Consider the following 24,730-nt stretch of genomic DNA (forward strand, 5'->3'; position numbering starts at 1 on the left):
ATCACACACTGTATTCACGTCTGCAGAAAAATACCACCAACTGTGTGCCTGTGTGTGTGTCTGATGATTAGTGGTGTTAATGAACAAATAAAAAAAGGTGTTTTTTATAAACCTGAAGGTTAACAATGGTTAATGAGTGTGTGAGTGTGTGTGAATATGACACTAATACTACATTTTTAATGGTTAAAGTACAGAAGGTATTCAAACATATGAGGTCTCTGTCATTAGTTCCTGTTAGCTGTGATTGAAGGTTATTGAGGTTTTTTTTTTTTTTTTTTGGGGGGGGGGGGCGGCAGTTGTCTGCTGATCTGTCTCTGTTCTTAAGGTGGATTGCTGCCATTACAGGAAGAAGGCTATCATATATCATGCAGCAGGATGTGGGGTGGGGGCGTAGAGCAGAGCGACACCCTGAGAGGAACCTTAAACACCTGCAGTCCCTTCTTCAGGTGCTGCTACCCCCCCATCTCTGTCCTGCAGGTGCTTCCTGTAGGCTCTCTGGATCACTGCCGCTGCCACCTCCTCCTGTCTGCGGCGCAGGGTGCTGCTGATTGGCTCAGACACCTGACAAACAGAGGAGCATGGTCATTTCAGGGTGGGACAAACGTTTCATCTACACTCATCTGATAACTGATTGAATGGAGATAAATAAGACATATAAAATAAAATTAAACACACACAAACAGTGTGTGAATGAAATCTTGAATGCAAAGTAAATTCTATTAATTTTATTAAAGAATAGAACCTTGGAGAAGTTACTGGTCTTGAAATTTTGCTCCATTCTGTCTTTGAGATAGTTTTTCTCCACTGACTCACCAAATGCCTGCACAGAGATGATAAAAATATTAATATGAATGATGTAAGAGAATAAGATCATCAATAATGATGTCACCTGTGCTGTGAGCGCCTGCAGGATGTCCAAGCAGTTGATCTGGTCTCCTGGCAGTAGCGACAGATCCATTTGGATCAGTCTGATGCTGTTGGGTTTGGGGATCCTCAGAGGGTTCTGCAGTGAGTCGCAGAATTCTGACAGTTTGCTGTAGATCACAGAGGCCATCAGAGTCTACCCAAGCCTGCTCTGCTGGATCTATCCTGATCCTGATTCTGAATTTCAGTTTATCTGACAGTAAATCCTTCAAAAAGTCCAGAATTTGAAATACTCTGGACGTCACAGACACTGTTGTGGAGCATTTCCTGACATGATCTACTGCATAGTCTGCTTTCTCTGACTCACCTGTATGGTATCATCTGAGAGGCATCTTGGTCAAACTTCTTCCAAGTGTCATAAAACATCTGCAGGTCTTTGTCGCTCAATTTCTCTGTGTTGTCCATGTTGAAGGTCTCCAGGACAACAGCAAGGTACATGTGAAACACCAGCAGGATGGACAGGGTGATGTAAGATGCAAAGAAAATGATGGACAGTGTCCCAGAGCCACAGTCACCTCTGACAAAAAATCCTGGGTTTTCACTTAGCGGGTCACAGTCTGGGATTTTGATGAGCTGGGGATACAGCAGCCTGTCCCATCCAGTCATAGTTGTCATGGTGAACAGAGACATCATGCTGTTCACAAAGGTGTCAAAGTTCAGAACACTGTTTATATCGACCTCCTTCTTCATAAAGGCAAAGTTGAACATGCCAAAGATGGAAAAGGTGAACATGAAGACAAAGAGGAGGAGGCAAATGTTGAAGAGGGCAGGAAGTGACATCCCAAAAGCTAAAAGCAAGCTCTGGATTCTCTGGCCACAGGGGATGAGGTGGATGATACGACTTATATGAAACAATCGGAACACAACTAACATGCTGGAGCTAATAAAGTATTTTTCAAAGATGTCAGCTAAGAAAATGCCTGAAAGAAAAAAAAAAGGAAGAAAAAATTTGAAACATCTATTTTAACACAACTCCAAAAAAATTGTAACACACTCTCATGACAACTCACCCACAATGGACACAGTAATGATGATGAAGTCGAAGATGTTCAGCCAGTAGAAGAAATAGTGCTTTCTCAGAGCAATGATCTTCAGGAGGAACTCGATAAAGAAGATAATGATGAAAGTGAAGTGGACCCAGTACAGGATTTCTTCTTGAAGTGCACTCATATCAATTGTCTCCACCATCAGAGCAACCATGTTCAGGCAGATTACCACATTCATGAAGACCTCAAAAGATGGTTTGGTCACCAGGTCACAGAGTAGAGCCTGGCACTTATTCTTGGGGGGAGCAAGATTAGTAAGACCACACACCATTACATTAACAAGGAACGTCCTGGAATAGATCTGATAGCACAGGTTCCGAAAGTACTCATATTCTGTACTCAAGTAGTAGTACAAATAGATGTAAAAAATGCTCTGGTAAAAGTAGAAGTACTGATTCAACTCCTTCACTCAACTAAAAATAAGAAAGTAGAGGCTCTGAAATGTACTTTCAAAGTAAAAAGTAAAAATGAATTTTTTCCATTGATGAATACATACATCCTTTGATAATTTCTGCAACAATACAAGTTCTTGGTTCTCTCTCTTTCGTCTCCTCTCTCACTAGACTTCTTCCCTTGGTTACTTGTCCCCCCCGCCTTCTTCTCTCTCTTTCCCTCTCTAGTTTGTCACGTCTTTTACATATGCTTATATGTCTTTTCGTCATCTGTGGAGGTTACAAGCCTGTTTTTACAATGTAAGGAGTAGAAAGTACATATCTTTGTGTATAAATGTAGGTAAAAGTAAAAAGTCGTCAGAAAAATAAAAACTCAAGTAAAGTACAGATACCTGAAAAACCTACTTAAGTACAGTAATGAAGTATTTGACCTTAGTTACTTGTCACCTCTGTCTGATAGCTTCCTGCAAAGGAGCAGAGAACCAACCTGAGGACGAGGGACCAGGTTCTGGTCTTTCCCTGATGTGAGCCTCTTCACTATCCAGCAGCTTCTTTGCTGCTCCGTCTGAAGCACCAGTTTCCTTCCAAAGTACAGAGACAGGAAGACTTCAGTTAACTCACTGAGACACTCAGTGTCCTCCACAGCTCACCGCCTCATGGTAACAGCCTGTCTCTGTCTCTCTCTCTTTTCACTCTCTCTTTCTCTCTCTCGTTCTCTCAGTCTTTCTCAGTCTGCCTGTCCCTCGCTCTGTCTGTCTCTCAGTCTGCATGGAGACGTATCTTGTGTCTTTGCTGGACCAGTCCATTGATGAAGACTCTGATGAAGAAGTTGATGGGGAAGAAGACGCCGATGATGATGAAAGTGATGAAGTACAGGTACATGTACAGGTTGTTCTCAAACACTGGCTGAGACTCGACCTGTGCACACACAGACACACACTAGTACAGAAGCAGAACTTAAGTGTGAGCAGCAGTCTAACCATCAGGAGTCCTGACCTCTGTGGTGTCCACAGCCCAATCCATGATATCAATCCAACCTGAAAATGTGGCCTGATGAAAAAAAAAGAACAGAGTTTTAGATTCTCTAAAGTCTGATGATGGTGTCGAATAGTGGAGTCAGGAAGTTAACATGAAAACTTCAGAGTAAAACAGATATGATGGAGCAGCTGCTGACATGTTCAGTGTCACGTCATTTTACTGAGGAGCTACCACAGTGTTCGATGCTTGTTTTTCACTTCCTGTGTGAATGTCCTGTGAGCTTATTGTCGTGTTTTTTTGTTGAGTGTTCAGACTGACCACATGTAGCAGTGACAGGAAACCTGCTCCCACATTGTCAAAGTTGTTCCTCCTACTCTTCCAGCGGACTTCACTGAAATTTTCCATGATCAGAGACATACACTCAGACTTGTTGTTCACATCCATGTGGACGTTCACCTCCTGTGACGTCTCATTTAAACAGTAATGAAACTTTCCAGCAAAAAGATTCACTCCAACCACACTGAAGATCGCCCAGATGAACCACACAACCAGCAGAGCATCAAACATGGATGGGAGCGTGACAGACAGAGTCTGTAACACCACCTACAGACAGACAGGCCCAGAGAGAGAGACAGAGAGAGAGACAGAGAGAAAGAGAGAGATTGAGATTTAACAATGCTTTATTAAAAAATACATTGTTAAACATGACACAGCCAACAAAACAAGGATTCACAGAATCCAATTAATTTCAGTACACTTCCAAAGATGATCTTTTTCTAAATGCTGCATCATTTTCTAATAATTTAAATCAATTTTTAAACAAACTTTAACTTTTGTTAAAGTTTTGGTTCTCCAGTCTGTTTCTCCTGCTCATATAGACAGCCATCTTTGCCATTCCCAGAATGAAATTAAGAAGCTGGCATTGGTCTTTTGTCCTCCTACAGTACCTGTAGCCAAGAATGAACATGTGTTTAGAGAAAGTTTCACCAAACAAACCAAAAACATTCCCAAGCATAGAAAAGAGTGGCAGCAGTCAACAGCACTCCATGAAACAATGGAAAACAGTTTCACGGCTTCTGCAAAATGGACACTCATGATTAATATCAGAATTAATGAAGGAAACAAAAGCGTTAACTGCTACGATACCATGCGCAACCCTCCACTGCAGGTCGGTGGCTTCACTCTGTCACTGTTGTGTGTGACTGTTCACTGACCTCCACAACAGCACCTTCACCAGTAGAACCAGTAGAAACAACAACACCCAGACCCTCAGAAACTGGATCAGCAACGTCTACTGGTCTAGCTTCACCAGTAGCACCCAAACCATTAACACTTAGACCAGCTGCAGTGGAACCAGCAGAAGCCGCAGTTGCATACACAGCATAATCAAAATCATCCACTCTGAATTTAAGGACCAAGTTTGACTCCTCAGTGTTGTTCTTCAGAATCCCAAAGACCTAGCTTCTGAAGGAAACAACTTGCTTCAGATGAGGAGATTTACAATCCAAATAAATGATTTTAATTGGAGACATTAATTGTCCGTGTCTCATTAAATCTCTCTTTAACATTTCATTGCTAATGAAAAGGGGGACTTTGGACAAAATTATCTTTGGCTGGATTAACTAGCAGCACAACCTGAACAAAAGTGTCCTTTATCACCATACCTTGCTCAACAATCACGCTGACTTGATCAATGCTATCCAGGAAAATGACGACTCCATTATTCATTCTAGATGTACGCTGTCATAACCCACAATCTCACCGATCACCAAAATGCAATCCTCCACAGAACAATTTACAGTCAGATTGAGTTTAACCCCATATCACCTCCGACTGCACGAGTCTGCATGACTCCAAGTTCTTACCAGGAACAAAACCACCCCACAACACATTAACCCACCACGATGATAAATCTACCTACAATCAACACCAACAGATAGAAAAGACACACACTTTCATCATCTTTCACTCCTGCATGTACTCAGAGAGAGAGAGAGAGAGAGAGAGAGACAGACAGTCACTATTTGTCTGACTGTAGCTGTAGCAGTGTTTGTACGTCTGTCAGTTTTTTCTGATCTTACCCTGATGCCCTGGAAACGGGACAAGACCCTCAGGGGCCTCACAGCTCTCAGAGTCCTCAGCTCGGAGTAACCCAGCATGTTTCCAGTCAGTGAAATCAGAGTTACCTGGTGATGGCATTAAAAAAATACATTCATAATATTAATATGATACCGGTTGAGTGTTAATGAATGATAAACCTTCATGCATTAATAATAATTATTATTAGTACCATTACTAGTATTATAATTAGAACTAAGTTCAGCTCCAGGAGAGGAAGAGGCTGCATATGGAACTGAGCCAAGACATTAATCAGAGTTATTGATGTGTTCTTACAGCCAGGATGAGGAAGTCCAGCCAGCACCAGGTGCTGCTGAAGTACTTCTTCAATCCAAACGCCATCCACTTGAGAAGCATCTCCAAGAAGAACAGGTAGGTGAACACCTGGTCTGCTGTGTCCAGGACTATCAGTAAGGCTGGACGCTGCTGTAGGTGAATATCCTCAAACACCTGGACACATACACACTGTTACCGCTTGTCCCCATTGTTACCCCCCACTGACTGACCAGGTGTCCCCTTTGAGCTGCCCTGCAGCTATCCAGCCAACCAGAGCTTTGGTAAACTGCTCTAAGGGATTGTGGTCCAAAGTGAGTCCAGAATACTTTTTGGTACTTTTTCGGTGAGTAAAGGTGATTATTATGACAAACAGGTTCAACGCTGAGCTGCTGGTTAACTTTACCCAGAATCCCCCGTCAGAAATCCACCAGGACAGGAAGTTGTTTTGAGGAACATAAAATAAGAGCAGGTGAAAACCAGCTGCTCACAGATTAGCTCAATACTGAGTGATTACATCATGAGTGTGTGTTCACCAAAGCTGCACTGCTCAGGACAATGATGAAGATGATGAAGTTCTCAAAATATTTGTGCTGTACGATGGCAAAACAGGCTCTCCTGCAGATAGACCAGACCCTCCCTTTGCCTTGGGATGGGTCTAAATCCAGGAAGTGACAGCAATGGTAACAACCTGAAACACACACATGCACAGACACTCAGAAATCTTTAACACACCATCTAAGGATGTTAGAAGAAAGGTTAGGTTGTTCATACTAGAACAGCAGCAGTCTTCAGGTGTGTCTAAAGTTTCTTCATTCTGCTGAAAACAAAAATTCATGAACTTTTTTAATGAACAATTATAACATTAATTGACTTGAAGTTGACGAAAAAAAAAATCATTTACTTGTTTTTTCTCCTCCTCCCCATTTTCAGGGATCTGTGACACAGACTGCTCTGAGGTCACAAAGGTCAGGCCCAGGTACTCCTTGTTGTCTTTCACACTGCCATCCACTTATGAACATAAATGAACAAATGAAATACTAGGAATAATACAACCATCAATTTTCAGTCATCATCTACAGCAGGAATCAGGACTTGTATTCACAAAATATCTTCAGACTAAAAACAGCTGCAAAGCTGCTGACCAGTGCCTTACAGCACTGCTACCTGGAGAGCTGTTGTCAACCTCTCCATTCTCCACAAAGTGAATGACCTCTGACCCCACACTAGTGGTGTGTTCATAGGACTCCCATGTTCAGTAGCTGTAGAAGAATGAAGCAACTTTGTGGCTTCAGACAACTAGGCTTGATCACAGACATAGATTGATCCACCGTGACCACGAGTTGGGAAACAGCAAATCATACTGGCAACATTCAGGTGGTGGTGGTGGATTGAGGCAGCTGTAGTGTCCCAGGTACACCATGTAAAGGTACAGCTTGTTGTTGTTTGTAATCTCGCTAGTACAGGCTAATCTGTCATCAACTAATCACTGTGTTTCTTAGAGCAAGATCGCTGTTGTCATAGTAGCAGAGTCACACTGTGTTTCCTGTTTTTTGCTGCATCAGCATCAGCTGAAGTACAGACCTCCAGTTAGAGACTTAGGAGATGAAGACGTTTTGTGAATACAAATCCTGGAGTCCATATTCTGTTGCTAGAATGAGTACAAAGACTTGCCTTTGTGGACCCTGTTGATGTGCTTCTTCTTTCCACACAAAGTCCAGATACGTGCCAAGATCCAGGTTCTGGTCCCAGCTGCAAAATCTTTGATCTGGTTTACGGCTTTCTGCGCGTTGTCTTTTCTTTTTTCTGTTAGAGCTATCAGACTGTCAGTAGTGGCCGAGCTCAGTAACAAGCTCAAGAAAAGGTTTAGAACCTGAAACAAAACCAGGTACATTAAGGAAAAACACATTCACAGCTTACAGCAAGGCCAGAAATAGATGGGTGACAAATCCGGGCTAATATTACTGTTTCACTCTTCAAGATTTAAACCAGCCCAGGCCCTGATCTTGGGCCCAGATCTGGATCTGTCTGTAGCTGCAGCTACCCTTCTCATGTCAGACAGGAAGACAGAGAAAGACTTACTATCAGGTGTCCAATGACAAGGACTGCCGCGAAGAAGATCAAACAGCTGGCCTGACCTGAGACCGCCATACAGTCCCACAGGCATTCAATCCACTCCCCGCACAGGATCCTGAAGACGAGGACAAATGTGTGGAACAAGTCGCACATGTGCCAAGAACTGTTGACATCAATGTGACAAAGACATTGTTCATAGTCCTTCCCAAACAGCTGCCTGCCAACAACAGTGAAGAGGAAGACCATGACAAACAGAACTACAGTCATATTCCTCAGGGCCCGGACTGAAATCAACATGATCTTCATCAGCATGTGGAGTGTTGGCCACCACCGGGCCAACCTGAGCATTCTCATCTGGACAAGAGACGGACAAGGATAAGGTGAAGATTAGACAATGGAAGATGATGATGATGATGATGATGATGATGCCACACTGACCAAACGGAAGATATGCAATGCACTGAAGCCCTCGATGTCTGCCGTGCTGATTTCCAGCAGACTGATGGCGACAGTGACGCTATCAAAGACGTTCCAGCCCTCCTGTAACCATAGCAGCGGAATAATCATACATGTTTCCATGGTAACAAACAACAACAAAAACTAAAAATTTCACCTGGAAGTAACCATACAGGTCCATGGTCACAATTCTGAGGAGCATTTCAACTGTGAAGATTGCTACGAAGACCTGCAGAGGAGAGGGTCATGGGTCACAGGTCAGGAGTCAGGGTCAGGACACGCCCTGTTCAATACACCTGTGTTTCTTCAACACTAACCAGGTTCATTATGACCAGCTGCTCCTCATATACCGGAGACATTGGATAATGTTCCATGGAGATGAAGAAGCTGTTGAGGATGATGCAGATGGCGATCCCCAAGTCAAAGAACGGGTTTGTGACGAAAGCACTGAACTGCCATTTAAGTCGCCGCCAACAGTCACAGCAGTTCCACCTCAGACAACGTGGTGGACACAACTTCTGGTCCTCCAGCTCTGAAACACATAGCTGTTATTCAACTGAGACAATGTCTCAATGGCAAGTTTGATCAATTCAGGCTGAAGGAGTTCCAATTTTACTTCAACTCAGGAGTCCAGACTTGTAGACCAGAGGACAGTTCACATGTGGACCAGTTTGCTCTTATTGAACTCAGCAGCTGATAAATAACATGAACCTGACAGTGACACAATCATCTAATCTACACAAACAGAAAAACCCTGGCTAAATGGGGGAGAGATAGAGAGAGGGGAATGAATGGGGCAAATGGCATGGCTGAAACAAAGCCAGTGTTGCTGATGAGGACCTTGTCCTGTTTATGGGACAATGCTGGTGTAGTAGATACGTGTAACTCAAATTTCTCCGAATGAATCATGGCCACAATATCGCTAACAAAGTCCTCATATCACTGAAAACTCCAACCTAATGTACAAATAAACATCATTTGGTTGAAGTGGCACATGATGATCACATGGACATTAGTCCTGACACCTGGAGGGAAATAATGACACACATTGCTTTTTACATTTATTTTTCTTCTGCTTTTAACTAGATTCAGCCACACTCACAGACTTTTATGTAATTGTAACATGGGTCAGCATCCTAAAATATGCCGATGATTCTGTTATTCTGTGATTCTGTGGGTGTTATGCATGGTACAGAACAAAATCGTCGAATGGTCCTCACTGAATTTTTTGTTTGGTGTGACTGATCTTTCCTCCAAATCAACTTAAGAAATGTTTATTGAGGAGTTTGCAGTTTATCTCTGATTCTTCTATTCCAGCTCCAAGTCCATTATGTCCGTAGCTGTGGACCAATATAAGTATTAGAGTCTCAAAGGTAAAGGGCTTTGCTCTGAATCCTCAGCATCCTCTGGATGATAAGTTTCAGTCACTAGCATCAGTGCAAACGTTCCAAAATGCTGTATGAACAGAAGAGGCTTCCTTTATTCCAGCAGCTGCTGGGTTTTTAATATCAGTGATCCACCATGACAGTGTAGTGGTCCCGTACTACTTGGAGTGTTGTTCTTCTGTACTGTGCATGGGTTTTTTTTTCGTAAATTGTGTGTAGTGGACTAATGTCTGTAAAGCAAATTGACTCATTAAAGTTTCATTTAGTGTCATTCTGCGATTCTATGCTGCCCCAAGTCCACATGAGTCATGGCCTGATGCAGGGTGTGTGTATGTGACTACCTCCACTGGAATGGCTCTTTAATACAGAGGATAAAATCTTCTTCTGTGGTGCTGAATGTTGTTCTTCACAAAGCTCCTGTGCAACCTGCTGTGACAACACACAGACACACACATACAGACATGATTAGTGCCATAATTTATGATGTAACGATAATAATAAGGACCAACATTATCTGTTTCCAACACTCACCTCCTCTTCTTCCTCCCTCCTCTTTATCACCTCTTTAATATGAAGGAACTCTTCTTCTCTCTGTTTGGCTTTGGCAACGTCACGCTTGTCCTGTTCAACGGTAACCAAGGCGACTACTGACACAATGAGGCCGTGGATGAAGAAAGAGCTCATGAAGACGAGGAGAACGAAGATGGGATAGAATCTACCCTCTGCTTTTACCATCTGCATTTAGACACACAGAAGAGAGACAGACAGGGGAAACAGCTGAGAGGCAAAAAGTTGAGACAGATGCGAGACAGACAGGTCTCTGTCTGTGTGCTCACTGACCAGCAGGACCAGTTTCTCCCAGCCGTCCTGCGTGAGGAGTCTGAGGACAGACAGCACGGACCATCCAAACCCATCAAAGCTGGTGAAGCCACGGTTTGGGTTGGTGAGCGACCTCATACAGGTGTAACCTTCCGGACAGTCCCTGAACATATCATCACCTTATATCATCACTGATGCATTTAAAGCAACACAGTTAACACAACCACACAGCTGTGTTAGATTCAAGACAGTAAAACAGGTCAGGGCTGGGCTAAACAACTTAAGTATCAGTGAATGCAGCACCATCATTCAGAGGAACTCACCAACCAGACAAGTTTCCACAAACCAGAGCGTCCATCTCCCTGGGAACGTAGTAATAGTTCGCTGTGAGACAGGTAGACAGACAGATAGGTAGTCAGACAGAGAGACAGGTGGTCAGAAAGACAGACAGGTGGTTGTCATCGTCCTACAAGCATCCTTGAAGATCACGCTGAACGGCATATCCGTGAGGTTCAGGGGCCAAATCAGACATTTCTGTCTCAGGCTTCCCATAAAGATCTGCTGACCCATCAGAGCCAAGAAAATGAGAACCACTCCTGACACGACGATGACTTCACTCAGCCTCCTCACTGATTGGATCAGAGCTCCAACAGTCCTCTTCATGCCTGATGAGTGTGGAAGAGGCAAAGAGTGATAGATTAACTCCTGCATGCTCACCTTCAAGTCAAATGAAATCAAATCAGATTTATTTATAAAGCGCCAAATCATAGACAGAGTTATATCAAGGCACTTTAGATATAGAGAAGATCTGGAGCAAACTTTTTATAAAATTATTTAAAGAGACCAGCAGATCCCCCCATGAGCAGGAAAAACTTCCTTTAAGAGGCAGAAACCTCGGGCAGAACCAGGCTTGGGGGTGGGGGGGCATCTGCCTCGACCGGTTGGGTTGAGAGAGAGAGAGCAAGAGCGAGGGGGGAGTAGGGAGAGAATGAGAGCAGGAGAAGGGGACATTCAAAACAGGTGTAGGCAGGAACATGATGCTGCATGAAGTTCATGGAGATGATGCTGTAGTATGGAATTCATGAGGACCTTCAACAGAGAGACACACACAGTGACACAAACAGACACACACTGACCTGGGAAGACTGGGATGATCTTGAGAACTCTGCAAATTGTGCTCACAACCCTTACTTTCTCCAAATACACAAACTCTGTGAGGATCCTGAAACACACACACAGTCATCCTCATTATGACATCATATTCATTTCATAGTTGTCTGGTGTGTGTAGATAGTTGCATATTGATGTAGTCTGTTGTGTGTTGACAGTTGATAGGTGTGTGTCGATTGTTACGTGGTGCTGATGACCATGAGGTCCAGCCAGTTCCAGGGGTCTCTGATGAAGGTGAAGCGTCCAATGGCGAAGCCTCTTGACAGAATCTTGATGAGAACTTCGAACATGTAGATGGCGATGAACACGTACCTGCTCACACAGCCAAGAACCGGCCTTTAAAAACTACAACACAACACTAAACTAAACCACTGTGAAGGAGCTACAGTGATGATGTCGTTACCAAGAAATGTCCACTGAAATTTTCATGCACCCCCCCAGGAAATGACCTGTGACCTTTGACTTTGTCCTCTGGGGCTGGAGACACTGACTTTTTGTTTCTGAATCTGAGGATTTCTGTCTGTACATTCCAGAGTCATGCTGTCACTCACCACAGTTATGTGTGTGTTGTGTGTGTGTTTCCTTACTCTGCAGTATTGCTCCATTCTGAAGGCAAAGGTATTGTCATGAACACACAGTTGGCCAGGATTGTCAACAAGATGAAGAAACTGAACAACGTTTCAGTTTTAAGGAACAAAAAATCAACTGTCATCCATCAGCAAACAGCCTGAAATTCTGTCAAGTCAATAGGCAGAAAAGACATAAAAAGACCACACAGTAAGACTAAAGGATCTGGAAAGAGACGGAAAACAAACCTCAGAGAGTTAAGAACAACATTGAAGAGATCAAAAAAAGCTACATTAAAGAGATGAAAAGCATCAAAAGATGGAAAAAAAACATAAAAAATGAAAAGATGGAAAACAGACATCGTGAAGGATATGAGTGAGTGAAGATCCTGATGGTCATGGCCCGAACGGGACTGAACGGACTCAGCAGGTAACATGCCGACTCAGCATTAAACCTGTGCAGGAGGTTTCCTTTGCTCAGAACGATGAAAGTCTGCAGCACACACAAGTCAAGAGTCAGAAGTCACGGGTTCACCGGGAGGCTTTCAGTTGATGATTTTTTTTTTATTATAGTTTGGTGAGGAAAACTCCATGTATCAAAACTGTGAACTTCATTCATTTGTTTTTATTTCTATTTTGTCTGAGGGTTAGTGACTCAGATCAGATCAGAGATTCACAAAATTCCCAATTTCATTTTGGAGCAGTTCTGTCCCATGGTAACACTTTAACTGTGTGTAAAACTACAACTAACTGTAACACTATAAGACTGTCACTTACTGTAATAACTGTACATTTTGCTTTTATTTTTTATTGCTTTGTCTCTCCTCCTGCTCCCGTTTTCTCTCCATCCATTCATGTATCTCTGTAACTGTTAGAATTTGGCTCTATATAAATACATTTGATTTGATTTAACACTGTCACTGTGTGTAACGCTGCAACATTGTCACTGACAATAACAAATTATAAAACTGTAACTGAGTAGAAGTCAGTCAACTGTGTTTTTTGCTCTTTAAGCTTCAACATTCAAAGATTGAATTCTGAGCAGCTCAGAGGACGTAGCAGTTCCGTTGGTCACTTCCTGGCCCCTCTAAATGTTTGAAATGACACCAGTCCCACAGAGAGAACTGCTCTGTGGTCTGTGAGCTGATCTGTGATCTGCCAAACTCAGACCTGGATGACAGAGTGAGTGGCAATACCATTGACTGAAGTGTTTCCTTTCTCATTGGTCTCATTGGTTTTTCCTGTTCAGCTCCATCACACTGCTTATGACCACAAAGATCATCAGAGTGAATACAGACAGTATAAAATCTCTGGGACCAGAGAACTGATCATGTCAGGAACAAATGTGAAGCTTTACAAAGCTGGCAAATGCTGTCTAATCAGGGTTCTGGTGGAATCCATCTTTTGCTTACATCTGATGAGATCTCAGAATTTGGGGATGATTAGGATCGTTTTGTTTTGGGTTTTTTTTTATGGTGCCCAAGCTGATTCGTGACATGTGGTCAACTAGCAGTATCTGTGGAACTGATCAATACTTTTAATACCTTTTTTGATTGGTAGAAGGGATCCAGGTCCTCCAGCGGCGTGCCAAGAAGCTCAGGGGGAGGGTCTCCATAAATGAAGGGGAGGGGCATCTCGGCCTCTAAGTGAGTGGCTTGTTTGTGTGGGTCTTTCACTTCTACCTGTCAATGAAAGAGTAGGATGCAGTTTTACAAGTCAAAGCTGTTCTGTGCTGTTCTTTATGACTGATAGCTGTTGGCGCTCAGTACCTCTCTTTTCTTCCTCTTCTGTTGCCCTGTTTCCTCAGCACCTCGGCGCTGTTGGATCTCCTCCAGCGAGGCTGGTGTGAAGCGTCTGAAGACCTCTGTAGCAACAGGAGGCAGCAGAGATGCCAGGCTGTCATTGTGCAACTCTGCGCGAACTGCACTGTCTTGCAACCACTTTCTGTGGGGTGGAAGCAAAGGATATTTTAAAAAGAGCATCAAGAATGGAAGTTTGATGAAACTCTGAGGGATTATCATGTTGATGATGGAGATGAGTGACAAAGCCGTGGCCCCTCTCTTCAAGTAAAGCTGTACATGTAAACCTTTGTAGTTTCCATACTTTTACACCTAATGTCTCTGGCGACAGTCCTGATATATTGTATTTCACCCAGAGGCAGTAGCCATGGCAACAAAGATGACGAAGGCTGCAGCAAAAGTATGGAGCAGGACTGACAATTGACAGGGAGGTGGAGGACAAGAATGAAGAGAGACGTACAATTTTCTGCACTGTAAATTAAATAAACCACTTCAACTCAACGCAATTCAACAAATGAGCAAATGAGACTAGATCAGGTTTTAAGAGAGCAGTTTGTCTCTGAAGAGGTGAGCTTTCAAGAGGAAGACAGAGATGGACATCCCTTTTCTGATAGACTTCAGGAGCTGGTTCCACCAGCAACCTGGATCTTGACAACAGACCACATTCATTGTAGGGACATAGTAAGATGGGAATCTGTTGGTCTCTTTAAATCATTTTATAAAAGGTTTGGTCCAGACCTGCTCTATATGTGAAGTGCCTTGATGTAACTTTGTTATGATTTGGTGCTATACAAATAAATCTGATTTGATTAGATTTGATTAGTTGAGAAGGAGAATAACAGAGTTGAAGTATATTTTTGAGATCCAGAAATCTCTTAGGAAGCATTATGGGCATGATGGGGATCCAGCACATGTTGGTGCGCATCAGAGGTACACGTGTCTTTGGGCTAATTAAAGATCACACCAGAAAATTCTGGACCAACTGTGAGGGTTGTGCGGATACTACACACAGGTCTGTCTTCTCTCTCTCAGTACTTTGGACTTGAAATCATGTTCTATGAAACATAACCAATGGGTTTCCTCTTCAAAGAGCCTTGAATGAACTGAAGTTGATTCTTGAAAGTTCCCTCAAGCACAGAGGGAAAACAGAAGGAATTTACACACATGAAGACAGCACTCCAGACATGTCGCAATCCGAAGTTTGTCAAATTGTCCAAAAGGTGCTACCCAAGGCAGAAAGTGAAAAATGGAAGAACATTGTCATCCCACACCGTGGATATAAAAAGTCTACACACCCCTGTTCAAATGCCAGGTTTTTGTGATGTAAAAAAATGACATCAAGATAAATAATTTAATAACTTTTTCCACCTTTAATGTGACCTATAACCTGTACAATGCAATTGAAAAACAAACTAAAATCTTTCAGGGAGGTGAAGCAAAAATAAACAACTGAGATAATGTGTGCACACCCTCTTATAACTGGAGATATGGCTGTGTTCAGATTTAACCAATTCCATTCAAACTGATGTTAAATTGGAGTCATCACACCCGTCACCATTTAACGTGCCCCTGATTAACCCCAAATATATTTCTGCTGTTTTAGTAGGCTTTTCCTGACATTTTTGTAGCCACATCTTCCAGAACAAGTCATGGTCCGCAGAGAGCTTCCAAAGCATCAGAGGGATCTCATTGTTCAAAGATGAGATAAGTCAGGTGAAGGGTACAAGAGTTTTGAAGGAAATAGATCTGCCATGGAACACAGTGAAGACAGTCATCATCAAGTGGAGAAAATATGGCACAACAGTGACATTAACAAGAACAGGACGTGGGTTGAAAATTGATGATAAGATGAGAAGAAAACTGGTCATGGAGGCTGCCAAGAGGCCAACTGCAACATTGAAAGAGATGCAGGAATTTCTGGCAAGTACTGGCTGTGTAGTACATGTGACAACAATCTCCCATCTTCTTCATATGTCTGGGCTATGGAGTAGGGTAGCCTTATCTTACAAAGAAAAAAATCCAAGCCCAGCTTCATTTTGCAAAAAGACATTTGACATCTCCCAAATGCACGTGGGAAAATGTGTTATGGTCCGATAAAACCAAGGTCGAACTTTTTGGCCATAATTCCAAAAAGTATATTTGGCACAAAAACAACACGGCTCATCATCAAAAGAACACCATGGCTACAGTGAAGCATGGTGGTGGTAGCATCATGCTTTGGGGCTGTTTTTCTTCAGCTGGAACTGGGGCTTTAGTCAGGGTGGAGGGAATTATGAACAGTTCCAAATCCCAGTCAGTGTTGGCATAAAACCTTTGGGCTTCTGTTAGAAAGCTGAAGATGAAGAGGAACTTTCAGTACAACAATGACCCAAAGCAGACATCCAAATCAACAAAAGAATGGCTTCAACAGAATAAGATTGAGGTTTTGGAATGGCCCAGCCAGAATCCAGACCTGAATCCATTTGAACATCTGTGGGGTGATCTGAAGAGGGCTGTGCACAGGAGATGCCCTAGCAATCTCTCAGATTTCGAGAGGTTTTGCAATGAAAGCCTCTGATCTGCAAATATTGCCAGATCAAGATGTGCCACGCTGATATACTCCTAACCAAAAAGACTGAGTGCTGTAATAAAAGCCAAAGGTGCTGCAACAAAGAATTAGTTTAAGGTTGTGCATATTTATGCAACCACGTTATTTTAAGTTTTTTATTTTTTATTTTTTCCCCTTTAAAGGTTTCACTTTGTTTTTCAATTAGATTGTATAGCTTATAGGTCACATTGAAGGTACAAAAAGTTGTGAAATTATTTATCTTGGTGTCATTTTTTACATCACAAAAACCTGGCATTTGAACAGGGGTGTGTAGACTTTTTATATCCACTGTATGTGGCAGGTCTGTCGACGACAGACGACAGAGACCAGCCCAATGACAAAATACCCAGACACAAACTCAGTAACGTTGTGTACGCAGTTCAATGCACAGAGGAGCGCTCTGACCAAACAGCCCCTCCATCGATGCATGGCAAAACACAGGAGGCCACCTCCTAAGGAGAAATGTCACTCTTTTGAGGTCTCCGATGTCCACGCTCTGGACAGAGAAGACAGATGAAAGAGGAGTAAAAGAGACCATCTAACCCTAACCCTAACCCTGTCTTGGGCGCCCTCCCCAGGTAGTTTAACCATCACACACACCTGGAGCCATGTGACATCTTGGGGAAACTAGGACAGAGGGGCAGGAGCTCATCTAAATCAAAATAACCCTAACCCAAATCAAATCAGATTTATTTGTATATTGCCAAATCATAACAAAGTTACATCAAGGCACTTTACATATAGAGCAGGTCGAGACCAAACTCTAAATTTATTTAAAGACACCCAACAGATCCTCCCGATGAGCAAGCACTTGGCGACAGTGGCAAGGAAACACTTCCTTTAAGAGGCAGAAACCTTGGGCATCTGTCTCGACCGGTTGGGTTGAGAATGGGAGAGAGAGAGAGAGTGACAGCGAGATAGGCATGGAGGGGAGGTGGGTTAGGAACATGTTGCGGCATGAAGTTCATGGAGTTGAGCTGTAGTACAGAATTCATGAAGATATGGGACCAGCAGGTGTTGCAGGAACATGTGACCTTAACAGCTCACATGATGCCTAGCCAGAGGACCTACCCCCAGGGTGGGTGTCTTCACTTACGTTCTCTGTAACGGTGATTTTGTTGATTTGCCCCCCCACATCCCCATCCCCTCTGGATTAAATACCTGGGTGTCCCGCACTTACCTTCAGAACTGAAGAAGCCTTTTGGATGACGGGTGAAACATCGTCAAACAACATGAAGAAGTCCAGTTGCTTCCTAACAAACATTCCAAGGCTCCAAGGATGACCTGGATGGCTGAGAACCTTCACAGACAGATTTGAGTTTTTGCCATCTCTCTCCACCATTGGATGTGAAGGAAACACCCAGCCACTTTCCCATTTCTCCTCATATAAGATTTCACCAAACTTCAAACTTCCGTTCATCAGTTTTATTGGACTTTTGCTGTTTGAACCTTCTGGGAAGGCAACTCATTTTGAATATTTCCACCTGAAGGTTGTTCACATCCTGTCCTGCTTCATGGCCTTCCTCCACAAGATTGGTCCCAGTGGTGTTATGGTTTTTGACCTGGCATTTGATTACACATGTCTGACTTGTCTGAGCAGTTAAGATTGATTTGTGGCTACGACCACCAAATTTAATGGTCTCCCAGCAGTGAATCCTCATCTTATTTTTTATCCTCCCTTCTTTCCCATGTTTATCTATCCTGACTGGGTCATCATCCTTCCCTCCTTTTGGAGGTCATTCAATTTTTTTCTTTTGTGTAGTTTCGGTGGTACTGTTTGGGTGTCAACTCTTAAGAAAATTATGGTGACTGAGGTCAGAGATTAGTTTTATAAGAACAGTACACCAAAGATAAAATCACACTCTGTCTCCAAACATACACACACACCTGTGCAAATCTGACTTACAGCTGTGTAGGAGGAAGTCTCAGCTGATTGGTCCTCTTCAGAAGTGCTCCCCCTGAGTCCCGACTCCTCCAAAACTCAAAAAATGACATTGTCCTGCTTGTCCTTCTCCTGTCTCACTTTTGTCTCTGTCTCTGTCTGTCTGTGTTCAGTCTTCAGTTATCTGGGGTCTCATCCTGTTCTCTGTTTTTATCTTCACTTCCAGAGTCACATACCAGCAGGATCATCACAGTCCCACTGTGTTACTGTCACGACAGTAACAGCTGTTTGTGTGAAGTGTAATGTGGCTAACTATGGCTCTACATGTCTCTGCTCTCTTGCTCTGGGCTTTTTCATCACACACACACATACACACACACACACACACAAAGAAATTCCCAGAAACATTCTTTCAAACTTCCTGTTGTGCAAGTGTCTCTAAAGTGGTTCACACAACTACACACATAAAGACACACGCACACAGCTTAGTCATGATGAGAAGGAAAGAATCATGTCACTGTCTCTCAAATGAAGACTGTCTTTACTACACTGGCGACATTCATCTGATCAACACACTCACATGCCCATCCACCCATCTTTCCCCTTTGTGTACCTCACTGTGTGCAGGATGGGATAGGGCGTGGCGCCAATCCCAGCTGTCAGTGTGTGGTGACAGGGTCCACCTATACAGGTGTCCAGGCCGTCACAGGGTCTGACCAATGACAACACTCTGCAGGGTCAGGGCTCTGTTCTCCCTCCGAACCATCCGCTGCTCTTTTCCTTAGAACAGCGGCTCCTGACAGGGGCACTAAACCTTTTTGGATTTTATACTATCATTTACCAAACAGGTAATTACATTGTAGGACAGAGGGCTACTGTAACTATGTAACTATCTCGATGTCCTCGGTCTCAAAATTGATTCGTAGGCAACTGGACTTGTATTTGTCTATGAAGACGTTTCACCTCTTATCCAAGGGCCTTCATCAGTTCATGTTAGTTGGTCTACTAGTCCCCACTAGTCTGACCAAGGCAGTGGAGAAAGACCCAGATATTTAACCTCTGAGGGTGTGTACACCAAAAAGTGCTGTGAAAGTACTGGTTTCAATTGACCATTGTTGTGGTCACATGTGAACGACAGTCGGGGTCAGGTGTACCCTGGTGAACGACGATCTTTGAGAATCGTCTGACGTTAAGTCGTTAATTCTCCTGGGTACAGATGAAAGGGCCACATTGTAAATGGGAGATAGGTGGTGTCGCAGACCCCCTTCCCTGTTAAGGGTTGGTTTTTCCACTTTTACATAGATGGCTTCTTTTACTCCTCTTTCAAACCATCTGTCCTCTCTTTCCAGGATCTTGACATTGCTGTCTTCAAAGGAGTGTGCCTTTTCCTTTAGATGGGAATAGACAGCTGAGACTGGACCTGAGGAGTTTGCCCTTCTGTGTTGGGCCATGCGTTTGTTTAAAGGTTGTTTGGTCTCCCCGATATATAAGTCCTTGCATTCCTCACTGCATTGGACAGCATATACCAGTTTGCTCTTTTGGTTGTGTGGCATCTTGTCCTTGGGATGTACCAGTTTTTGCCTGAGAGTGTTACTGGGTTTGAAACTTACAGGGATTTGATATTTTTTAAAAATCCTCCTGAGTTTCTCTGAGACCCCAGACACGTATGGGATGATAATGTTCTTGCATTTGTCTCTTGTTTTCTCAGCATCATCCATGTTGGTATTCTTTCTGGAGCGTGCTGCTGTCTTTCGAAATGTCCAACTCGGATAGCCACAAGTTTTCAGGGCTCCCTTCAGATGTTTATGTTCCTCTGCTTGGGCCCAAGTAGAGGTTGGTACGTTATCCGCCGTGCGTTGCAAGGTTCTGGTAACTCCCAATCTGTGCTGCAGTGAATAGTGTGAGTCAAAAAGTAGGTATTGGTCTGTGTGTGTGGGTTTCCTGTATACCCCAATGTGGAGGCTTCTGTCCTCATCAAAGTGAACATCACGGTCCAAAAACGGTGAGTGGTTGTCTTTGACATCTTCTCTAGTGAACTTGATGTTTTTGTCCACTAAGTTGATGTGTTCAGTAAAGGTTTGTAAATCTTGGGTTTGGGTTTGGGTTTAGGTAAGTGTCATCCACATACCTAAACCAATGGCTTGGAGGTGTTCCTTTATATGAGCTTAGGGCCTTGTGCTCGACCATTTCCATGTATAAATTGGCAACAATGGGGGACACTGGTGAGCCCATAGCACAGTCGTGCTTTTGTCTGTAGAATCTGCTATTAAACTGGAAATATGTGGTGTTGAGGCATAGATCCAATAACTGACAGATCTGGTCTGGTTTGAGATTGGTTCTGTTTTGTAGAGTGTTTTATTGTTCTAAGTGATGCCTCACAGTTTCCACTGCCTCCAAGGTTGGAATGCAGGTGAATAAGGAGGTCACATCGTATGACACCATGGTTTCATCTTGTTATATTTTTAAGCCTTTGGTTTTGTTCACAAAGTCTAGCGAGTTTTGGATGTGATGTGGTGTGTTCCCAAACAAGATGTTGGCTACATGCTTAACTATATTGTAAGTTACAGAGTTTATGCTGTTTACAATGGGTCTGAGTGGTACCCCTTCTTTATGGATCTTGGGGAGTCCTTATAAGCATGGGATGGTGTCCTGGATAGAGTCGGAGATACCGTGGCCGGTTGAGGACTCCATCTTGTTGTAGTTTTTGGAGGCATTCAATGACCTTCTTTTTGTTACCACTTGGACCAATCCTCTTTACGCTTTATCTGCTTCCTCTAGGCAACATTATCAGGAAACACAGCATCAATTTCCACTGCTACGCAGACGATACTCAGCTGTACCTATCAATGAAGCCAAATGAAGTCAGTCAGATAGTCAGACTGCAGGCATGTCTTGAAGACATAAAAGTCTGGATGACTGGAAATTTTTTACTTCTCAACTCTGACAAAACAGAAGTTATTGTACTCGCTCCTAAGCACCTCAGAAAAATACTATCTAATCATCTCATCAGTCTGGACGGCATTACTTTGGCCTCCAGCTCCACTGTAAGAAACCTTGGAGTAATTTTTGACCAGGACATGTCCTTTGTCCCTCACATAAAACAAGTTAGTCGGGCAGCTTTCTTCCACCTGAGAAACATTAGGAAAATCAGAAACATCCTCTCTCAGGATGATGCAGAAAAACTAGTCCATGCATTTGTAACTTCTAGGCTGGACTACTGTAACTCATTACTATCTGGATGTCCAAACAAATCTCTAAAAGGCCTTCAGTTAATTCAGAACGCTGCTGCACCAATATTAACAGGAACTAGGAAAAGAGATCACATCTCTCCCGTGTTAGCTGCTCTTCATTGGCTGCCAGTAAAATATAGAGTAGAATTCAAAATCCTTCTTTTAACGTATAAAGCTCTTAATGGCCAAGCTCCATCGTATCTCAGAGAGCTCATAGTTCCTTACTGTCCTAGCAGGCCACTCCGCTCTCTAGATGGAGGTTTACTTGTGGTTCCTAGAGTCTCCAAGAGTAAATCTGGAGGCAGATCGTTCAGTTATCAGGCTCCTCTTCTATGGAACCAACTCCCAGCATCGGTCCGGGGGGCGGACTCTTTAGTAACTTTCAAGACCAGGCTTAAAACTTTCCTGTATGACAGAGCGTACAGTTAAAAAGTCCTCTACTCTTTAGGTATGCTGCTATAGGCCTAGGCTGCTGGGGGAAGGACTGAGCTTCTCTCTCTCTCTCTCTCTCTCTCTCTCTCGCTCTCTGTCTCTCCCTGTCACCCTCTCTCCCTCTTTCTCTCTAACTCCCTCCTTGCATGCGCTGATAAAAACCATCCTTCTTAAAAAAAAAACAACAGTTTCACCCAGTTCTAAGCATTTATACTGCATTTACTAACCATGTTCTGCCAAAGTCTCTGTCTCTCCCAGTTCCTCTCCTCTCTCTCCCTGTCCTCATCCTGCAGGTGGTGACTCATCTCCATCCCATGTTCCTGCAACACCTGCTGGTCCCATATAGCATGAATTCTGTATTACAGCTCAACTCCATGAACTTCATGCAACAACATGTTCCTGCCTACACCCCCCCCCCCTCCAATGCCTGCCTGCCTGTCTCTCTCTCTCTCTCTCTCTCTCTCTCAACCCAACCGGTCGAGGCAGATGGCCTCCCCCCCTGAGCCTGGTTCTGCTCGAGGTTTCTGCCTCTTAAAGGAAGTTTTTCCTTGCCACTGTTGCCAAGTGCTTGCTCATCGGGGGATCTGTTGGGTCTCTTTAAATAAATTTATAAAGAGTTTGGTCTAGACCTGCTCTATATGTAAAGTGCCTTGATGTAACTTTGTTATGATTTGGCGCTATACAAATAAATCTGATTTGATTTGATTTGATTTGATTTGATTTGAAGGATCCCGTTTCAGCATTTCATAGGTATTTGTGTTGTTTAGTAGAGTGGAGACCTTGAAATGGTCACTTGTGTTTAGAATCACTGTGCATCTCCCTTTGTCAGCTGGAAGGACAGTGATGTTCTTGTCCTTGCTCAGAGACACCACAGCTGGATGTCCTAACAAATCTCTGAAAGGCCTTCAGTTGATTGAGAACGCTGCTGCACGAATATTAACAGGAACTAGGAAAAGAGATCACATCTCTCCTGTGTTAGCTGCTCTTCATTGGCTGCCAGTAGAATACAGAGTAAAATTTAAAATTCTTCTTTTAACATATAAAGCTCATAATGGCCAAACTCCATCATATCTCAGAGAGCTCATAGTTCCTTACTGTCCTAGCAGGCCACTCCGCTCTCTAGATGGAGGTTTACTTGTGGTTCCTAGAGTCTCCAAGAGTAAATCTGGAGGCAGATCGTTCAGTTAGCAGGCTCCTCTTCTATGGAACCAACTTCCTGTAAAACTTTCCTGTATGACAGAGCTTATAGTTAAAAAGTTAAAGTCCTCTACTCTTTAGCTATGCTGCTATAGGCCTAGGCCGCTGGGGGAAGGATCTTTTTCTCTCTCTCTCTCCCTTCCTCCCCCCCTGCATGCGCTGACAAGAACCATGCTTCTTAGAAATCCCTGTCTCTCCCAGTTCTAAGCAAGTGTACTGCATTTACTGACCATGTTCTGCCAAAGTCTCTGTCTCTCCCAGTTCCTCTCCTCTCTCTCGCTGTCCTCATCCTGCAGGTGGTCACTCATCGCCATCCCATGTTCCTGCCGCCTGCTGCTCCCTTATCCTCATGAATTCTGTACTACAGCTCATCTCCATGAACTTCATGCAGCATGTTCCTGCCTACACCCCTGCCCCCATGCCCCTCTCTATTCTTCTCTCTCACTCTCAACCCAACTGGTTCGAGGCAGATGCACCCCCACAAACCTGGTTCTGCCCGAGGTTTCTGCCTCTCAAAGGAAGTTTTTCCTGCTCATCGGGGGATGTGTTGGGTCTCTTTAAATAAATTTATAAAGAGTTTGGTCTAGACCTGCTCTATATGTAAAGTGCCTTGATGTAACTTTGTTATGATTTGGTGCGATACAAAAAAAATCTGATTTAATTTGATTTGATTGTAACTGTATCAATTACAGTCAACAACAATTTAAATACTGGCAATAAAGAACAAGATTGGCATCTTAACTAAAATAAATATATATGAGACAAATAATAGGGAAAAACAAAGGCAGGTTAGGTTAGTCATACTCTTAAGACATTTCTCCTTGTGAATCATTTTTATATATTCAATGTAGTTCTTAAAATCAAGTTGGAAAACTGAAAAAGGTCGACTTTTAGAGAACTTAGCTTTGTGGATGTGAAATTTCGCTATAAAGCTCATCAGATTAATGAGATGTTGACCTTTTTGGTTTTTATTATCATAATACAATAACACATCTTTTGCTTCCAATTTAATTGAAAAGTTGGATTGTAGGGTGATATAATATGATAATAAAAAAATTAATTAAGCACCTCTTTTTTGAATGTTTCCCTGACGTTTGGGAAAGAATTTGAGAAATACAATAACACATCTTTTGCTTCCAATTTAATTGAAAGGTTGGATTGTAGGGTGATATAATTCTCAAATTCTTTCCCAAACGTCAGGGAAACATTCAAAAAAGAGGTGCTTAATTAATTCTTCTTCAGCATTACAGAATTCACATTCAATATCAATATTGACACATTTTGACAGATATATGTTGGTGGGATAAATATTATGTATAATTTTATATTGAACTTCTCTAAGTTTATTGGAAATTTGTATGGAAGGAGCCATGTTGTTTTCCAGTTAATGTCAGAGAGAT

General features: G+C 42.9%; 1 protein-coding gene across 1 annotated transcript; it reads right to left on the reverse strand.

Annotated features, from left to right (window-relative positions):
* Nucleotides 1-259: 259 nt before the first annotated feature.
* Nucleotides 260-18,725, reverse strand: LOC115056052 (sodium channel protein type 4 subunit alpha B-like). The gene is made up of 31 exons (XM_029522296.1): nt 18,496-18,725; nt 13,973-14,147; nt 13,748-13,885; nt 12,578-12,696; nt 12,225-12,314; nt 11,821-11,949; nt 11,604-11,689; nt 10,938-11,132; nt 10,791-10,851; nt 10,489-10,630; nt 10,180-10,383; nt 9,990-10,077; nt 8,581-8,795; nt 8,421-8,492; nt 8,246-8,347; nt 7,814-8,161; nt 7,406-7,604; nt 6,636-6,742; nt 6,506-6,551; nt 6,268-6,422; nt 5,735-5,908; nt 5,422-5,526; nt 3,659-3,943; nt 3,359-3,412; nt 3,143-3,280; nt 2,850-2,951; nt 1,935-2,205; nt 1,232-1,844; nt 890-1,034; nt 743-820; nt 260-561 (listed from the first exon to the last, which is right to left on the reverse strand). Exons 1-31 carry the CDS (start codon nt 18,582-18,584, stop codon nt 421-423), a joined length of 4,866 nt encoding a protein of 1,621 aa, XP_029378156.1. The 5' UTR covers nt 18,585-18,725; the 3' UTR covers nt 260-420.
* Nucleotides 18,726-24,730: the final 6,005 nt, after the last annotated feature.

The sequence above is a fragment of the Echeneis naucrates genome, chromosome 16 (assembly GCF_900963305.1).
Source record: "Echeneis naucrates chromosome 16, fEcheNa1.1, whole genome shotgun sequence".
Taxonomy (NCBI): domain Eukaryota; kingdom Metazoa; phylum Chordata; class Actinopteri; order Carangiformes; family Echeneidae; genus Echeneis; species Echeneis naucrates.